This window comes from Bradysia coprophila (genome assembly GCF_014529535.1).
Source record: "Bradysia coprophila strain Holo2 chromosome X unlocalized genomic scaffold, BU_Bcop_v1 contig_12, whole genome shotgun sequence".
NCBI classification, from domain to species: Eukaryota; Metazoa; Arthropoda; class Insecta; order Diptera; family Sciaridae; genus Bradysia; species Bradysia coprophila.
In genome coordinates this window covers 4,938,734-4,958,339 of record NW_023503293.1, presented here as the reverse complement: position 1 = coordinate 4,958,339, position 19,606 = coordinate 4,938,734, and the positions used below count along the sequence as shown (strand labels likewise).

General features: G+C 35.2%; 1 protein-coding gene across 1 annotated transcript; it reads right to left on the bottom strand.

The window, feature by feature from the left end:
* Positions 1-1,524: 1,524 nt before the first annotated feature.
* On the bottom strand, positions 1,525-18,752 carry LOC119067209 (probable ATP-dependent RNA helicase CG8611). The gene is made up of 7 exons (XM_037170053.1): positions 18,595-18,752; positions 16,826-18,534; positions 16,680-16,764; positions 12,573-12,763; positions 12,360-12,511; positions 2,160-2,349; positions 1,525-1,746 (listed from the first exon to the last, which is right to left on the bottom strand). The coding sequence occupies exons 1-7, from the start codon at positions 18,649-18,651 to the stop codon at positions 1,590-1,592; spliced, it is 2,541 nt and encodes an 846-aa protein (XP_037025948.1). The 5' UTR covers positions 18,652-18,752; the 3' UTR covers positions 1,525-1,589.
* Positions 18,753-19,606: the final 854 nt, after the last annotated feature.

The following is a 19,606-nucleotide window of genomic DNA, read 5'->3' as shown; positions in this document are numbered from 1 at the left end:
TTTTGTATTTTTTTAAATACCTGAATTCAGACCTTCACATTCAGATTTCAACTCAGTGCCAGGAGTTCACATAACCACTCCAAAGGTCTTCGTTACCCATTATCGAAGGGAGACAAAACTTAGTAATACATGTGTACCTTCCATATTGTGCTAACAATAGATAGCGAAGACCTTTGGAGTTTTAACTAACTGCTGCGTGTTTGGTACGAAGGGCACTCAGACCTATCTAACGCACTATGCCACTTTAGTTCAAAATTTTTAAATTGTTGCGCGTTCGTCATTTTAGTATCGTTCATAGATTATCTTCAAGATACGGTACTTTCAGACGTAGCCTCACTTAAGTTTCGTTAAATGCTTCGTTCATTCACTCATTTGTATGAGTTTTTTTTAACGTGGATGGCATTTCTTAACGTGGATGGCATTTCAAACGGCCTTGAAGATGAAGATAATCTATAAGGAAACGGTGTAACATCATAATTTTATTCTCATCAGCTTCAATGCGTTAAGATGAAGTGTCACATAACTAAATGTCCTAGAAAAATGTAAGGTATACGAATACGTTCGATTACAAAATGATAGTGTAAGGAATTTGTTCTCGCATTATTCGTTGGTCAAGCGAGTCGCAACTGGTCATCGACGGGTTTTGATTTTTTTTAAGTTGGCACACATGCATTGGTGCAATATACCCTCTGAAAACCCGTGCTTCCACCAACATAATAAACACAAACTAAGCGAGCTTACCAGTACCTATTTTCGATAAATTTATTCTGCTTTCTGATCGAAAATTCTTGAAATTCTTCAAAATTCCTGACGATGATTTCAGAGTCAATGAGCTTAATTCCCTTAAAAACCTAATTTCATATAACAAAATCAACAACCATAAAACTTTGCAACGTTAATGGGAAGCAACTATAGTCGGCAAGGTATGTGCTTCGTCCAAATTCTCATTAATTGGACCGATATCTAATTCAAAAACAAATTAACAAAAGCAACACCATTCGTTTGAAGCCTTTGATAATTTTTTTTTCGCGTCTACGAGCATAACAGATCGGTCCATATATTTTTCATCGTTTTTGTCAGTTCAAGCTATTATTAATGGTGATATTATATGAGAGCACCCATCACACATCAAACACAAAAAGAAAGAAGATGAGGAAGAAAAAAAATCTTTAAATTAGTAAATAACATTTTTGAAGAGTCACATAAGTAGAACCTCCTCTTCCTCTTTCAAATTACAAGCATTAGTCGAGTATTAACAACACAATTTTTCTTTTGAATAAAAAGTTTTTTTTGTTCCTCTCACGTGAAACAGATTTAAAAATATGATAAATCGATAAAGGTTAATTGCTTCGGTGTGCCGGTGCTACTCTATTTCATTTTTGTTCGTCGTATTTATTTTATTCGAATTGTTCCATTGCTGAGTGAGTGCCTAAGCAACGCTTATTGAATTGAATTAAGCCAGAAATAAATAATAATAAAAAAACGCACCAGAAGAGGACTAATTACCCAGTCAAAATAATTTCGTTTTATGGTTCGATCATTTTTATTTTTCAACCACACATACCTCTAATTACAACAATTTCTTTTTTCTAAGCCATTTTTCGCTTTTTCATTGGTGGAAGTCCACTACCGAATTCCGATGTTGATAAACTGATCGATTTCGAAATGAATTTGTTGAATTGATTGGTGTTCGGGCGTTTTGTCGATCCTTTTTTGGTTTTCATGTCGACTTTTCTTACTTCGTTTCTAAAATTTACAACGAAAAAAACAACGATCGAATCTATAAACTGACATCGAAAGATTTTAAACTTAAAAATCGATACACGGTATACACAGTGGTCCACTCAATTTTCTTGCAATAATTGTAGAACATTCCTGTCTTCGGAAATGCATGTAGCAGCACCCAATGCATTCTGGTTTACTTCCTGTCCCATGCGAAACTTGATTTTCACAAAAGAAAATGAACCGAAAATATTCCAACTTGTAATGGATCATTTTCTCAGGGGGCAAACTGCTATGTAATGTGAAACTTTCGCATGGGACATGGGACAAGTAGTAAAATCAATTTCATTTTCATCCGAGCAACAACCGAGAGTGGCAAAGTTACCGTGCATCGTTCGTGTTTAATGCTAAATCTATGTTAATTTATCGTCACTTACCGTGCAGTGTACGTTAGGCGATTTTTAGGAAGTTCGGGTTTCGGTGCACTATGTTGTTTGGTAAATGCCTTTGGCGCTTCACGTAATCCCAAACTCTTCGCATAGTGTCCCATGTGTGCACTTTTCACATTGAATATGGTTTTCAGGTCCTTTGGAAAAGCAGCAATGAAACGCAGCCACGACACGAAGGCTGTAATTATTAAATGGTAATTATTACTTGTTGCTGTCACATTCAATTTAATCAAGATTAAGTCAATTAAGAGATAGGGCATTAGGGCTATGGCATCCCTTCAGGTCTGAAGGTATATCACTTGAATAAATGTGCTCAATGTTGTTAACGATCTAGAAATTTCGTTCATAAAATTAGGTCATTTATGTCGATGTCACGCTAACTGATATTCGATCAGTCCGTTTTGGGAACGGTTGCTGAAGATATGTCCGAAACCCAACCCCAAAAATCTTTCAAAATAGCCTTAGTTCTGCGAAATGTTTCTTTTATTTTCAAAGCACTGTGATTTCGACCAATGAAAGAAAATTATGAAAATTCACTTAAATTATTGCGTTCTCACAAGTTGATGAAAGGCAAAACATTTGTGAATGCAGCCAAAGATTTTCGCTTGTTCAGGGAACTCTTAAAATAAATTTTCTTTGGTCTTTGCTACCAATTTTTTAATTTATAAAAAATCAAACGTGGATCTCTAGACGGAGAAAAGCCTATAATGACAGTAGCGTGGGTGGTGTGTAAGCAGAAAATTATATATTCTTCGAGACTATTGTCCTCTTTCACAACAATTAAAGTATCGAATTACTCTACAGTTAAAAGTCATCGGTACGCTTTATAAATTCATCTAAAAAAATCTCATTCTGATTCACTAATTGGAATAATTGGTAGAAATGTGATTATGATGAGATTAGATTGTGTTTTAATTTTCAACATTTATTTCAACAAAACGAGTTTATAAACAAAAATCCCGGCTGTAAAAATAATGTGTACAATTTACCATTCAAAATAACATACATTAAGCTCAACGGAAGTTTGTACATACCAACCTTATACACACCACTCTCCTAATAGACGAACCAGTCACAAAGTTTGTTTTATTTTTAATTTTTTTTTTCTATTTCTCTCAACATTACACGCACTTTAATTACATTTCGGTTCAAATCATCATTCATCTATGATTGTCTTAACAACAAAAAGAAACGAAACTTATAATTTGAATGATATTTAATGTAAATAAAATGAAGCTGTTAAGTGATACACGTATAGAGAGAGAGAGAGAAATTGAGATTCAAAACTGGAGGCGATATGTAATTTAATTCCATAAAAAGCCAATTATTCCGTGGAATATTTATTTAGTTTTTTTTTAATGATTCATCATCGAGACGTTACAATGTTGCGATTGTGCGATGATGTGTTGGAGTGTTAACATTACCGTAATGTGCAATATTTGTTGGAAAATTTCGATTGGAAATTTTCCTCGGAATAAATGGTTTTAAGCCTATGACACCTCATTTCCATTATTTTAAAATCGAAAGTCTGTAAAACCAATCCATTACAGAAAAACCTTTAGCGACGATTACGGAAGTTCAGTTTGTGAGAAAGGCTAAAAGGAGAATTTACAAAAGCTTCTGCTATAACAATAGTGAAACATAATCGGTAAGCTCTGGCTAGTTTTCTGTTATCTTCAACAATAAATGTTGAAACCATTGATGTGTCACATATCGCTAGACGACAAACAAAACTACAGAAGTATCAGAGTTAATCCCATACATTATCAGGGACCATCCTAAATTTCCAACATTTTCCCAAAGTATCTTTCCATATTTTCACGAATTTTCCCAAAAATATTTGGTTGTGAAAATTAAGGAAAATCTTTAATAATACAAAAAATTGCTGGAAAACGTTTCCCAAGAATAGTCCCTGTATGTAACGTAAAACCAGCGGAAGAAGTAATGACGGTTTTAGCCCAAAAGTTTTCTCAAAATGTTGGTGATATCGCTAACCTAGAACGATTTTGCGCTACGAAATAAGTTAGCGATATTTCGTAGCGCTAAATCAATTTTGAGAAATCTTCAGGCATTTGGTATTTTGAGAAAACTTTTGGAATATCTGCTGTCGTCTGGCATTTTGAGAAAACTTCCTGAGAAATCTTCTGTACGATCATATAGGATTTTGAGAAAACTTCCTGAGAAATCTTCCATACGGCGGTATAGTGTCGGATTTTGAGAAAACTTTAAAATTTTGTGAAATGTACGATCACATGGGATTTTGAGAAAACTTTAAAATTTTGGGAAATCTTCGATCGTTTGGAAATTTGCTCCGAAATTTTTTAGGTTCGATTTTGCAACGAACTATATGCAACATTAGATCCTACCCACAGGGCGAGGCTATAAGACTAAATATATTCATAGGAATTCAGAGACTTAACAGAGCAAAAAGCAAATGGACCTCGTGAAGTGAATGGAGGGAAGCGAAAAAGCTGTTTCGACCTCGAGAGCTAGAGGCGGTCCTAGGTCAGGCTGGACTGCCATCATCAGCTGCTTGTTCTTAGATTCATTACTTAGAGCTACTTATGTAGTTCAATCTTTCGAGACAAATACAGTCTGTAGCATTCTGGCATAATGACAATGCATGGGTGGCACTGGAGGCCTTCGTACATATCTGTTTAAGCAATTAAAAAGATGCCCTCTTGCCCTGTTCAATATTAATTATCATAATGAGTTAGTCTCTTAACTCTTACACAAGACAGCATAGAGTGATTTTGGACACTGACGCAGGGATCGACACCAACTGAAATGTTAATGTTATAATACGGCGACGGCCGTAGATTTCCCAAAATTTTAAAATTTTCTCAAAATTCCTTACGGCCGTATAGAAGATTTTTCAGAAAGTTTTCTGAAATTCCGATACGACCGTACAGGAGATTTCACAAAAAGTTTTCTCAAAATCCAATGTGACCGCAGATTTCCCAAAATATTAAATTTTTCTCAAAATACCATACGACCCAAAATACGACCCAATATATCCCAAAATTTTTATGGTTTTCACAAAATCCTATACGACCGTAGATTCCCCAAAATTTTAAGGTATTTTCACAATCCGATACGGCCGTATGAAAGATTTCTCAGAAAGTTTTCTCAAAATCCTATACGACCGCAAAATCGTTTGAGGTTAGCGATATCGCCAAAATTTTGAGAAAACTTTTGGTCATAAGAAGTAACAGTTTTTAATCACTCCTCTGTTCACTATCAAAACGAAATTTTTAATGGGAATAGGGTTTAGCTTTCTTTTCTGAAGCCGATCGTAATTTATAAACAGCAACTTGATCAATAAATCAATTTGAGGATATTCTATGGTGTCGCCGATGTAGAGTTTTAGTGAATTTATAATAAAATTGATTTTCTCTCTTTTCCTTTTAATAAGTGAAACAAGTGAGAATAATCTCGGTTTAATTTCTCAAAGTGTAATTTACAACAATTTTTCTTCTAATTTAATTTATTCGAAACCCACAGAATATTATATCGTCACATTAGTGTTATATGAACACACCAGAGTGAAATTACGGTAATGGCATTAAAAACGGATATGGTAGTAATGTTGACATATGTGAGTACATTAGAAAATATACTGTTGCCGATGTACAAACACCAAAATATGCTATATACATTGCACTGTAACTTTGAATTTGAGGGCTGGTTGTGAAGAGTCTGATTTTTCGTCGTGATTCGTTTGTGAAATTATTAAATTAAAAATAATGTTTGTGATGGGGTATAATGAAGCTATACACAGTACATTCCGTGCTAACAATAACATTAGAGGAATAGAAAGAGAGAAATAAATCCAATTCATTGTCTAGTGCATGATCACTAGCAAAACGGTCCCCTCGACGAAAAAAAAAAGCCAATTTGTTAATAATAATAAAAATGACTGAATCCTAATGTATACTACGCGAATGATTATTGAGCAATTAAATTAGTTAAACTAACCATTACATTTCGTCTATTTTGTTAGACTAACACAAATAGGAAAGTTTTTATATTGTGACAAGGGTGGAGGGTGCCATTGATGGTATATGGAATAAAGATTTTAGTTTTTGCAGTCGGATTTGAATTAGAAATGTTTTCAATGTCCCAAAGCGATATTCACACTTTCTTATTTTACATTTGAGTGATTTTGTATGGTAATTTTATTATGCTGACTTCGTTGAGTCGATCATTCATTGATTATTGCCGTAATTTTCTACATTTATGCTGTTCTACTCGAATTATTATTACTGGATTCTTATTTGGATGGTTTTGTATGATAGAATTGTAGGAGAGTTGAAGTAGATGTATAAAATTACAAATAACAAACAATATTAGTTTGAAACACAACTGCTGCACACAAAAACTTTAGTACGACTTCAGTGTATGTGCCTCTGAACTTTTTGAAATTTTCATAGTTACTATGGTGTCACCATCAATGAGTTTCAAAATGCATTTAATATCAACCAAATTTATATCGAGTTTATATCGAGTGTGACCAGACCATTAAAAACCCTTTAATCTCGTATAGGCAGTGTGTTTGTATGAGTGGACCAGCTGGTAAAACAGGTGAAGCAAATCTCGTTATAAATTTGGTTTACATTAACTGTATGAATGAACGCAACCGATTTCCTCAGCTTTAGGCCAGGGTCCTACATGGACAGCTCAATATTAAATAAGGCTGGAATCGTCAATTGAGACACTAAACTAACTTGACAATTCGGTGAGTAGGTTCTTCGAAAAGGACATTATTATCATCATCATTCATCTGTGATCATTCTGTCATCTGTGATACAAAAGTAATTACTTTAATAACTTTCGACAGATGTGTTGATCTAATGAGATTGTAAAATGTGAAGGCAAATCGTTTTTAACCTTTCACCGACGACGAGCATGTTATCGATTCTCTTAATCATTCTTCGATCCAACAAGTTTCAGGAGATTGATTGGGCATCTAATACTTCATTTGTTCAACATACAATTTCCAATTTAAGTGAAAGAATAGCCGAAATAGACGAAATATGTTCTAATAGGGCGATATGAAGTAATCAATGACCCATCCATCAACGAAACGTGGACTCTTCTGAAGTCGGTTGACTGTTAGATGAGATAACGTTATATGAGTTACAATGAAATTTACCATACGTAACTAATGGTAAACATTTGTGACTATGTTTGCTGCAGATTCTTTAGTAGCAGGTGCACCAATTCAAGCACACTACATGCACATACGTGCACTGCTAATACGGCTTTACCACTGTTTTCTCTTACTATTTAATCCGTGTAATAACGTATAAGCAAGCAGTGTGTTTGTATGAGTGAACCAGCTGGTATAACAGCTGAAGCAAACCTAGGCACATATCTAGTCGGCATTAACTGTATCATTTTTTTAAATTAATTTGTACTCGAACTGACCTATCTATGTATCCAAGAATTTTTTTAATGAAAATATATTTGTTGGATACATAATGCACAATCATAAAGACTGATTTGTGTGGAATGGCTAGTGACAATCACAGAGTTTAAAGTCATGATGGTCCGAAAATTAAAGAAAGAATTCAATCGAGTAATAGTTTCCATTTGCGGGGACTAACCTGAGGTGAAAAAAAACTGCACAAAAAGTGTACAGGATGATGCTATAATATAACTGAAATCGTTTCTTTGAATCGAACGAACAAAATATTTGATGAACAAAATTTTTAGCAAACACATGTCTGAAGCAATTATTTGGTGAATCAGCGTCAACTAAAAAAAAGACAAAAATCATCACCCAAAGTGATACGTTATAAACAAACGACGCATTTAAGTTTTGAAACTACAAAACCATTCCGAATCGGTATCGGTGGAAGCGAATAAAAAATGGTCTCATTTGTGCCTTCCGTCATTAATATTTCAGTTAAAAGGATTATACAGTAAAAAAAAACGAAGAACGAAAAAAAGCAACGAAACGAAATAAATTTTTTATTTAATTCAATTGACTCGGAACATTATAAAAGGCACGTTGAGTAATTAACGAAGCCAAAAAGTCATTTACTTTTTCGTCAATACGTTGTTTGATTGTTAAACATGTAATTTGGTGGACTTCTCTTTTTTTTAAATAACCCACAAATTACTCGAAATAAAATATACATACACCGATTGGTAACAGTAACACGTGACTACTTGACTTTCTTAAGTACACCCTTCTTAACGATACACAATGCGATACACAATTTTTTTTATTTTATTTTTCTATTATTTCGACCATACCACCCCATTAATAATGATTTGAAGTTAATGCTCATTTGAGTAGTTTTTAGGCTGTTATTTAGGGTGGTAAATAATTCAGTTTATGTACATTTTCTACGGTTAAGGAAATTAATAACAAAATGCTAAATGGAGGGATGGAAAATGGGAACGAAAGAAAGAATTTTTTTTTCATATGCATGGAATGTGTGACTGAAGTGGTTTTATGTTATGTTTGTTCGATTTGTTCGTTTCGGATAAGGCAATTTTGTATTTCATTCTCTAGTGGAGTGTTTATTATTCTTTTGGGAATAAATTTGTTCACTTTTTTTTTCAAAGTTGAGTACGAATTAAGTTGTTTAATTTGACCAGAAGTGCACAGTTAAAAACATAAAATTTATTTGCAACGTTACAACAATAGAACGTAAAAATTGAATTTACATTGAAGTGGCATTCAACGGCACTACAAAATGGTTTTCGTTTTCTCTCCTCTCGGTGCCGTCTTGTAAACAAAAGTCCAATATGTGTACACACATTGTGTACATTACGGAAAACCACATTCATTCCCAATATATATTCTATTCAAATAAATGTAATTTGTGTAAGTGTCGTTTTTAGCTATATTTTGTATGTGCACGGTGTGTGTATCCAGATTTGATGGGCTTTTTAACGACGAGTTAATGTTAACGAACGTATGGGAAAATAAATGATCAAAATGAAACAATGTACTTAACGTCTCGGGTTTGGTTGCGCGCGGATAGAAAACTATATGAGTTTAATAATAGGAAAAATGTGTAATCAAACTGATTAGTTTTGTAAGTGAAATCAAATGGTTTTTTGATTGTTAGTTTTCGATTAGTTCTCGTAATAATTGTGGACATTGGTATGACGGAAGATTATATTTGTGTGATGATAAATGGAAATATTTTCCATTTCAACGTTCCATTCTTCTTCGTGTTAATTGTCAATTGCGCAAGACGACGACTTGAAAAAAAAATCCGTGTCAATGATTACATGTAATCGGCTGGCGCGGCGTATAGATAATGAGATTTTTTTTCAAATTATTTTTTAATTTTAGGTCTGCTTGACGATTAGGTCGATTTTTTTTTACCAAGGATTGTCTGAAAGACAGATTTTTGGTAGACAAAAAACATCAAATGAGGACAGAAGAAACTGAAGTGAAATTATTTTCCACACTCTCCTTAAGGCAGACTTTTCTAATATTTAGGCGGTGTAGTAGGACCAAAAATGAGTAGAGTTATGCACCAACCGTCACAAAAAAAAAACATTTCCCAAATAAAAATTTTTCGGTTCAAGCATATCTCTCCTCAAATAGGAACACAACCATCGAAACACAAAAATATGAAGCTGGCCCAATAGGTTGATTATCTTAGATAGAATGAGTACAACAATTAGTTTGAGATCGTAGAGATCGTTAAATTCAGATTTTAATTGCAATTCACAACGCATGCGAGAAAACTGTAGTTTACTGGCCTCCGATGAAACTTCGCAAGCCTTCTTGTGAAAAGACTTAAATTTACCACGCGAAAAAAGTTGGAAATTGCATTTTCTCGGGTGACGCCGAGCCATACTTTGCGTTTTGATGACGTTTTGTCTGGTGTCAGTTCGGGGGGCAAAACGTCTATTTTCGTCTTTCTTGTTTTGACCGAACTGTCAGTGACAGTCTGTCACTTTTGTGGTTTTGAAAAATTGATTGAGTAAGAAATTGATATTTCGTGGAGAAAAACATTGTGTCCACACCTCGTACATATGAAAAACATTGCGTTAATCTCTGTAAGAAAATAATAAATTCCAGCTCGAGCTATTCGCAGCCCTCGCTCCACTAGTCACGCAAAACTTCGCTCTTGTTGGAGTTTCCTATTTTCTTCCCTAGGTAAACAAATAACAAATATCTCGGTAAACTCGTCACGAAACTCCAGCCATCGACACTCAAAATTTCCGCATTTCTTGTGTCATCCAATTCTGATTGAAAGAAATTTAGCAAACGTCTTCTGCATTTTTCAATATCAACGAGCCTTGGATATTGGTGTAATTTACAAGTTGACTGTTTTAAAAATAAAACTATAATCGCTAATTAGTCTGAGTTTACAACGATACCAAACTCGTCATGCATTGGTCACGACAAGAATCTTTTCTGCAGTGAGGGGAAATAAGTTCTGTTTCAAACCTCTTTTCTTGAAAGTGTGCTATAGTGTGAATTATTCGAAACGTTTTTAACAACGATTACATCACGGTAAGCTTTAGTTGACTTTTATGTAATTTTTGATCACATTTCTTCTAACAAACCAGGTTATCTCTACAAGCCTCACATCAAGTCGTCAATTAGGTTGGAACGAGGAGTGCCGAACTAGAATCTGTAAATCAAGAAAACTTGCACCCATAGCTACAGATTATGAATATGGAGAAGAGGAACCGGATAGACGCATTTAATTTTTTCGAAAATTCAAAATATTCAATTCAATTCCCGGTTTATCAAGTCAACATAGTCTAACAGAGAACACCCGATAGTGGAATTATTTAGACGTAACCCTCGACGTAACCCTTTTCAATTAATTTTGATTGGCTCAATAGGCCCAACTCAAAGAAATGTTTTTTTTTATTCCTGTTTGTTTGTTGAAAAGCCTTCCAAACAACCGTACGACAATTTCACTGCGGGTCTTCCATCAAATTAAAACATTTTCATATTGTTAATCCATTTCGATAATTTCAATTTGTTCGAGCACAAAAACCCAACAGACTGAATATAATGAAAACAGCAGTTCAACGGTATACAAGTGTTCAAATCGTGTAGCATAATATCACTTCGAAACAAAACTCCTTATAAACTCTCATCGTTCTACCGCAACACAAAACACGTCTTGAATTTTATACTCAATAATGAAAATATTATTAACTAGAGACGATATGTACTCGAGTATAATAACAGTGGGTGGTGTTTACCAAATTGGATTACCTTTAACCGTAATTGGCTTATAGAACAAACAAGTATTGAATTTCCGAAATCCACCACACATTTTGTCTCTTCAAAACACCCGATCTAAATTGTAACATCATTATGTGTCGTTTCGTTTCGGAACATACGTAACATGCTTTAACGATATAACTTCTTGAACCGTACACATTTATGTCTACACACCTTCGGTGTCACCGCACATATCTAGATCTATATTATAATGTATACGCTTGGTAAGTGCGATTGTCGCATGTTTGAATGGCACAGAAAATGTGCGAATTTTAATTTGCTACTAAAGTTAGACAATTTTCGCCGAGGTTCCAAATTTCTATTTAAATATTTACATTGCCGTATCACGTTCTCTTGTTGACAAATGGTTATTCGGCAAAGTCGAATTCGAGAACTATTTCCATCCGTTAAAAAATCCGACCTACCAAAGCGCACCCTATTAGGCCCAGTAAACTCTGTTCCGGATATATACACGGAATTTGTTGTTGTTGTGAATATATATTTTGTGCTGCGGTACGTCCTATTTCTATTACGGTTTATTGAGCCTAATTGAATTTCATCGAATATCGTTAAATGTGTGTCGTTAAAATATCCATCATGTACCCACTCTTGGATGTGGTAAAGTACACACATACATACCGCCACTACACACACCCATGGCTTTGTAGGGATAATTTTCTTTTTCGGGTTATCTGGATAGACATGTAAACTGAATACCGAAAATAAAATTTATGTTTACTCTTTGAGACAAATCTCTTGAGTCACGGAATGATATAAATGGAGTTACTTTATACGACTGTCGTATTGACGTGAATTAGCGAAAATTTAATTTACATTTTCATGTCAACGAATATTGTTGCAGTTTCTGTTTTTATTGTATTGAATTTTAATATTTGTCATTGTTCGAAACGGCAGACAACTCTATAATGCAAAACCGTCTATCCGATAATAAAAGAACAACTCACCTTTACACGCTCTGTCATGCATTTCGGTGTCATCGTTAATAATTCCTTCGAATTTCCTTTGAAGTTCGGATGCACTTTCTTCCAATGTTGCTGGCATTCTATTTGTTTGAGCGATTCCTTTCAAATACTTTGTCGAATCTTCTTGTGCAATGCTATCGATATAAAGAAATCAATTTCGCACTCTGGCTTTTGTTGCAGCGCTATATTTCTTACCGTATTCTCTTGTCCTCTAATGTTCGCACAAAATCGGTTTCGTTTGGTGACAGAAATAAAATGGCTCTACCCGTTCTACCAGCTCGTGCGGTACGACCCACACGATGAACGTAGTCTTGAATCCGTTGCGGTGGGAAAAATTGAACCACTAAGTCGACCATGGGAATGTCGATGCCACGGGCAGCTACGTCCTAAATGGAAAATAAATGAAGACGTTATTGAACCATCAGTAGTCGCCCGTTTGCAGAATTCTCAACGAATTGAAAATTTAATGCGAAATGAAATTCCCCGGGAGAAAATCGAAAGTGTGGAAGCATGAAAGTTCAGACTCATCGGGGAAAATTGAATAATTCTAAAGGCCTGGTCAACATCATACAGAAAGTGGTCTCACACAATTACTAACTTCGTTGGAACTGACTCCCTTACAATATTTCCGAGACGTAAGTGAATCTGTGAAGTCGGTCAATATTGATTTTGCTCCCATTGTTCCCCCCATTCTCCATTGCAGAATTTTGACCATAAAAAATATCGTCAGCGATACATAAACGGAACAGAAACCACATTGAAACTAAAAGATCACCAATTTGAGATCGATGAAGTAAGAAACTGATAAAAACAGCAAATTAAAAATCCCACCAGTTACCGAAAGCCGAAAAAGCGAATTTCTTCACGATCCTACTGTGGAATTTCCAATAAATATAATGTCTCAGTGGGACATGTATCACACACAATATCAAATGCCACCTAATCGCTAAATACCAGGAGCATGTAAGGCATTTTAAAAACACTTAACACGAACATTGAACAAGCTTTTAAAATGTAAAGCGCACCGGGTCGGTACAGAAGTACACATGTATTTACGATAGGTAAACTCAAAAATTTATCGATTTTAAGATGCCCAACAAATCATTAACGAAATCAATTAAAAACCAATCAGCGTCTCAGCGGGCAATTTTGATTTATCCGATTTGATTATCATGTACTCGTTCAGATCGGTTTTTATATTCTTACTTATGTTATGTGGTACACAACGTAAATATAGCAGAGACATTCTTGCAAACAGTTTGTAAAGATTCGGTTTAAGATATCCGTGTGAATGAAATATAAATCTTTTCACAAAATCATGGAACTATGACAATAATTTTTTTTTTCTTCGCTTTTTATTTAATGCATCGAAATGATATCGCGTTTTTAAGTTCATTTAACATTTTTTTTGATTTTATTTGATCATCTGAGAATCGGTAAATGTATGGAATGGCTGTTGATGACGAAACGTGGGAGCGTATATGAACTATAGTTGTACAAAGTTATACAGAACGCTTACGTCTCAATTATATGCGTACTGATAACGACAATTCAATAGTAAAGCAATGAGTCTTGGGTAGAATGTTATCTTATATTCCAAAACGAATGGTAGGCGAATGACCTCTTAGGATTTTTTAAAAGAATTTTTGTCGCTAATCATAACTGTTTTGTAGGGTTTCAGGGACTTCAGGGAAATTGGATGAATCCAACCTTACAAGACAGAGACATACATTTGAATTGGCATTGCCTGGTTATTTTCACGTCTGGGTTTGGCAACGGACTAAATGCAATGGTAGAACTCACCTACATCATAAAGCTATTAGATCATTTATAGATAATTTTCAATGAAGTACTAGAGCAAGGTGGTCTTCCCTTGCGCAAACGGATCGTGTGAAAAGAATGTGAAAGTAATGAAATAAAGACGCTCTTTCGATTTCGAGATTCTGGGAAAAACGAACAGTCGAAACAAAAACGGTATATTGACGAGCCACAATTTTTGTCAGAAGTTTTTTTGCTTTGAACAATCCGATGGCAAATATTTATAGAAAATCCTTTGTCAGTCAAAAGAAAATCCTTTAAAATTTCAAGAAAATCAAATGAAAAGAGATTATCCTATACAAGGCAATGTTAACGGCAAATTTTAAAAATAATTGACAAAAGCTAGTCATCTCCATACATTTTTCAAATTTTTCACAAAATGATGAAAAAATATTGTTACATACAAGCGTATCTTTATTTTTAATCGATGGAGACCATGATTCTAAGTAAAAAATCGTTCTACGGTTTGCTTCTAAAGACTTCAATGTCTGTAGATGACTCGCTTTTGTCAATTATTTTTACATGCTACATACGTCGAAAACCGTACTTTTCATGTTTCAAGCACTACTTTCGACGCCCTCAGCACGTAAAATCCATTACATAACTCGGGATAAAAATGAAGGTCTAGTTTTCGTGTGTTTATTGACCTCGGCTTCGCCTCGGATCAACCAAATTCACACGAAAACTCTACTTTTCATTTTTTTTATCCCTAGTCATGTAAAATACTATTAAAAATTACCGTTATTGCCTTCTGCCGAAACAAAAAAAAAGTTTTGCCGCGACCCGCAAACACTTTTGCACAGTCTAAGTGAATATGCAAGAACTTTTTTTTTTTTTTTTTTTCAAGCTCACCGTGTGTATGCTAACCCGAATTTGTTTTTTTTTCAGTAGATTCAGTGAAATTATTTGATGAAAAGAGGCTCAGACGTGGTGATATCCAAGGTAAATATAGTGAGGAGGTAATGCCATTCAGACGCGCGGCTTAGCACATAAGTTCGATGCCAATGACATCTTTTTTTAAAATGGTTGACCACGATTTACTTGTATTTCACAAAAATATTTTCGCTATCTCATAACAGATGGCCCGACTTTCTATTCCATTTTTTGCTTTCAACGAAGAAATGAGATGGCGTTTGTATCGAACTTTCGAGCCACCGCACATCTGATTCGGTTATATATGGTATTACCTCCCAACTATATTTACCTTGGTGATATCAAAAGAAAGTGAATGGAACGTGAATGTCACACGAAATTGTAAACATTTCTTCACAATGTGAAATAGCACGGCAGAGTAAAATAAACTAGGCAGGAGCGTTTGATTTGACCTAGTGACCTGAATTATCTAGTAACCTAATTTTTTGCGAATAAAATTAATTCGTTTTATGTCAGTGTTTATTTGCATTCATATTCATACAGTGTATGAGGTCACTTAGTTGACGTTTCGAAAATGAAGCGCTACTGCCTGGTTTATTTTACTCGGCCGTGGGAATACCACACGCACACAAATTCAAATCATTCATTCGAAGGCCTCTTTTTTATTTTATTTTACAGATTACAGACGGCAATAATCATCAATCGATGATAAAATTTAATCGATACAATATCAATCGAATGTTTTATCAATAATCGATAAATATCAACTGATAATTCGATTAAAATATTTACCGAATTTCAAGTCGACATTCACCGATTGTGGATGAAATATTCGATTTATATTGAAGTTTTGAAAATAGCTGAGGTCGACATACAGCCAAGTCCATGTGAAAACATAAATGAAGTAAAAGATTTCATTTTTGTCTGTCGAAAATACTTGGATCAAAAATTAAGTAAAACAAATTCGATATAGGGTGGCGTTACTAGTCTGCAGACATGCGCCAGTAGTTTGTCAATGAAAGAACAATAGGTGGTCGACTTCTGGTATTTGTCCGGAGGCTGGCGCGCGCACTCCAACTGCCATATGATTCACATATGCTTGCCGAGGGTGAACGGTCGAAAAGCGACATCATTGACTGGAATATTTCTCAACAAAGAAAATCTTCTCATTATTTACAAGACGATGAACCAATATTGTACCGATTTCGACCAATGTATAATATTGCTATTGATGTCGTTTTAGTGTGATATGTAGAGAAAAGAATATTGAAGACAATTATGGGGATGAATATCATATAAATAAGATAACGATCAGATACTTTGATGAATGTCAAATAGAAGATTTCTATTTTTAGTTAATGTTGGCAAAACACAAACCTAACAATTGTGAGCGAGTGTATGCGTATGTTATATTCTCTTTGTTAAAATTTTAGAAGTGTTAGGCCTATCCATTAAATCTGCTACATCCTTTGTTAAAAGTCCTTCTCAGTGGTTGATATTCAACCTTTTACTTCACTTGTTTAAAACGTCTGTTGTGCTATTCTAATGGTTTCGCCTCACAACTTACTTTTGAGCAGCCTATTTTAGTAAAAATATTGACAAAACACTTACGGTCGTCAATAGCACTCCGGATTTCGCGTCTCGAAAAGCTTTAAAAACTGCACTACGTTCCACTTGTGTTAGCGCGCCATGAAGTCTGAAAAAATATTTTGTCTTTGAACTCTTTGAATTCCGTTTTACAGCTTAAAGCCACTCACTTAAAAAACCTAACGCCACTCAAGATTGGGTCGTCACCATCAGCATCACTGTCATCATTTTCTTCCTCCTCATCATCAGCATCTAAGATCCTCTTTGTCAGCGCTTCCATCATCAAATCATGATGAAATTCGACAAGTTGTTCCGTTGCGAAAAATACCAAAATCTTTGATGGTTGCACCGATTCAGTGGCAATTAAGCCGGAAAGTGTTACCAACCGCAATTTGGGCGGTACAAGAACGTAAGACTGGCTAACAGTCGAAGGCAGAACAATTTTCTCATCAGCGATACCTTCGTCAAATGATTCGATAAAATTGTTGCTTTTCAGAATGTCCTCACTGGTCACGTCGCTTGTGTCTATGAACAATGGATTCTTCAATGCTAGGCCGGCAAGTTGTCGCACGGAATGTGTTAGTGTGGCTGACAATAGGAGACTTTGAATAGATGACGTTGACGATTCCTCAGCTTTCTTTGCAAATGGATTTGCTCGTTCACCACCCTCAACAGCGGGCGTTGTATTCAGAGCATCCACAATTTTTTTCACATCTTTTTCGTATCCTAGCTCAAACAGTCGATCTGCTTCATCCAGAACTAACCATTTCACCTTATCTAATTTGAAGGATTCGGTGTGCAAAAGATGATCGCACAGTCTTCCTGGTGTACCCACCAAAATGTTGATGCCTTTACGAAGTCGAGCTTTTTCCGTTTTTCGTTTCTCACCGCCCGACATATAGCCGGATACGACCCACTGGTACGGTTTCAGCAATTTGACAAACAGTTCGTAGCTTTGAATGGCTAATTCTCTAGTCGGAACAATGATTACAGCTTGAATTCCATCTTCGCGAGACAGTTTCGGACGAATATCTTGAAGCTTTTGCACTATCGGCAGAGCATAGGCCAATGTTTTCCCCGAACCAGTTTGTGAACGAACTAACACATCTCTACCAGATAGAACAACCGGTACTGTACGCTTTTGAACTGTTGTCAGTTCAGTTATTTGTAGAATGTCTGCCAAATTTTTCACAGCGTGATCGTGTAGTCCGACAGAATTCATCCCTTCACCGGTAAATACCTTTTCATTGAGCGGATTCACCAATCTTTGTCCAACTATTGGAACATCTGCATTGTTTGCAAACAAAGATGACATTTTCTTCGGTTTTTCCTTGAATTGTTTCTTAGGTTTCGATGGTTCGACCGGTTTTGTTGGCTTATCCAATTCTTGTCGTGACACGGCTGGCTTCTTCGGTTGTTCGACCGGTTTGGTTGGCCTATCGAATTCTGGTCGAATGGCGGCTGCTTTCTTCTGTTGTTCAACAGATTTCGCTGGCCTATCGAATTCTTGTCGAAAAGCTGCTGCTTTCTTCTCCAAATTCAATTCTTTCTTTTGTTTCTTTGTCATAGTTCGTCTGAGGATTTTCTCTGCCGTTTTCATGCGATCAGCCTCATTACCGGACACTACATTTAGGCTGAGACTTACCGACGGTTCATCTCGCAACGTCACTTCATCGATTGATTTCGTAGGTTGAAAAGTGAGGGTTCCTGGTTTTGTACTTCCATTCTCAACGGTAGACTTAATTTGTTGCTTCTTTGCTAACAGATTTGGATTCCTTCTTTTAGCAACCAAAGCCTTTACCTTACTGCCTTTGGTGAATTCGAACGAAAAATCATTCTGTTGTTTAGCATGTTTCTTCGTTAAAGTTGGCCTTTCAACCTAAAAATGTAATGAATGAACGTTTGTTCTGACAACGGGATAATAAACCGAATTTTCTACCTTTTTCACAGTTTTCGCTGCTTGCGATCCTTTTGTAATATTTAGACTAATATTCATTTCGCAACTCAATGAATTTTTCACGCAAGGAAAGTGGCAATATATTTTCTATGAACAAAATAAACAACACAGAGAAGTCAGTAACTGTCAAACACACGTGTGCGGTACAGACACATGCGCTGAATGAGTGTTGCCATTATAAACCTTACATCATTCATCCATAGCTGAATGAAATAATTTTCAAACGCATTCATTTTTGTCTTCATATTATTGAACATTTATGAATTTTCTGTGCAATGACAATTTATAGTTGGAATTTGTATGATAGTTCTGATACAGTCACTGTTGGCGACTTTCGTTTCAGCTGATTTAGTGTTCTTAACGATAATTTTAGTTGATAATTATGTGCATTATCGATTACGATTGAGGAACCTGGTCAATTCGATTTTTTGCAGGGACTATTTTTGGGAAAATGTAGGAAAAATTAAGGAAATATGGGAAATCATATTTTCTTAACTTTTTTCCTAGGTCTTCCGAGAACATCCACGTCGATCCTGATACTATTACGCAAGGTAATTATCAATTATCGACGACAAGCTATTACATTTAAAAAATTTTCATTTCATGAAAATACTTAGAACAAACGAAGTAACAGACTAGAGAGTGAAAATGCAGCGATTCCACGCATTCACTTTTTCCACCTATCTTCAACATCTGGAAAAATGAGGAAATATTTGCTTGATTTCTCGATTTTTTCAAGTATTTTCAGACCATTGACTCACTTTTTTTTAAATCAATTAAAGTAGAGTAGAAAACATGTTACAATTGTAAAATTTCGCCTACGGCGCTAGAATATATCTGATATAACCTGAAACATCCATACCAACTTTCCAGTTAACCTGCTAGGTCAGGTCAAGTTGGATAAAACTTGAAAAACTATTATGCAACTCGACATTGTAATGTTCGAAAACTGCGAACTTTGAATCGCTCTCTTGCATAAAACGTTGTATGACTC

Excerpts from the sequence above, each read along its gene's own strand:
- LOC119067209 (XM_037170053.1), bottom strand. The coding sequence starts at position 18,651 with ATGAATATTAGTCTAAATATTACAAAAGGATCGCAAGCAGCGAAAACT. Across the intron at positions 12,512-12,572 it reads TTAGAGGACAAGAGAATACG|CATTGCACAAGAAGATTCGA; the intron begins GTAAGAAATATA and ends TTATATCGATAG. Across the intron at positions 1,747-2,159 it reads CGCCTAACGTACACTGCACG|AAACGAAGTAAGAAAAGTCG; the intron begins GTAAGTGACGAT and ends TGTAAATTTTAG.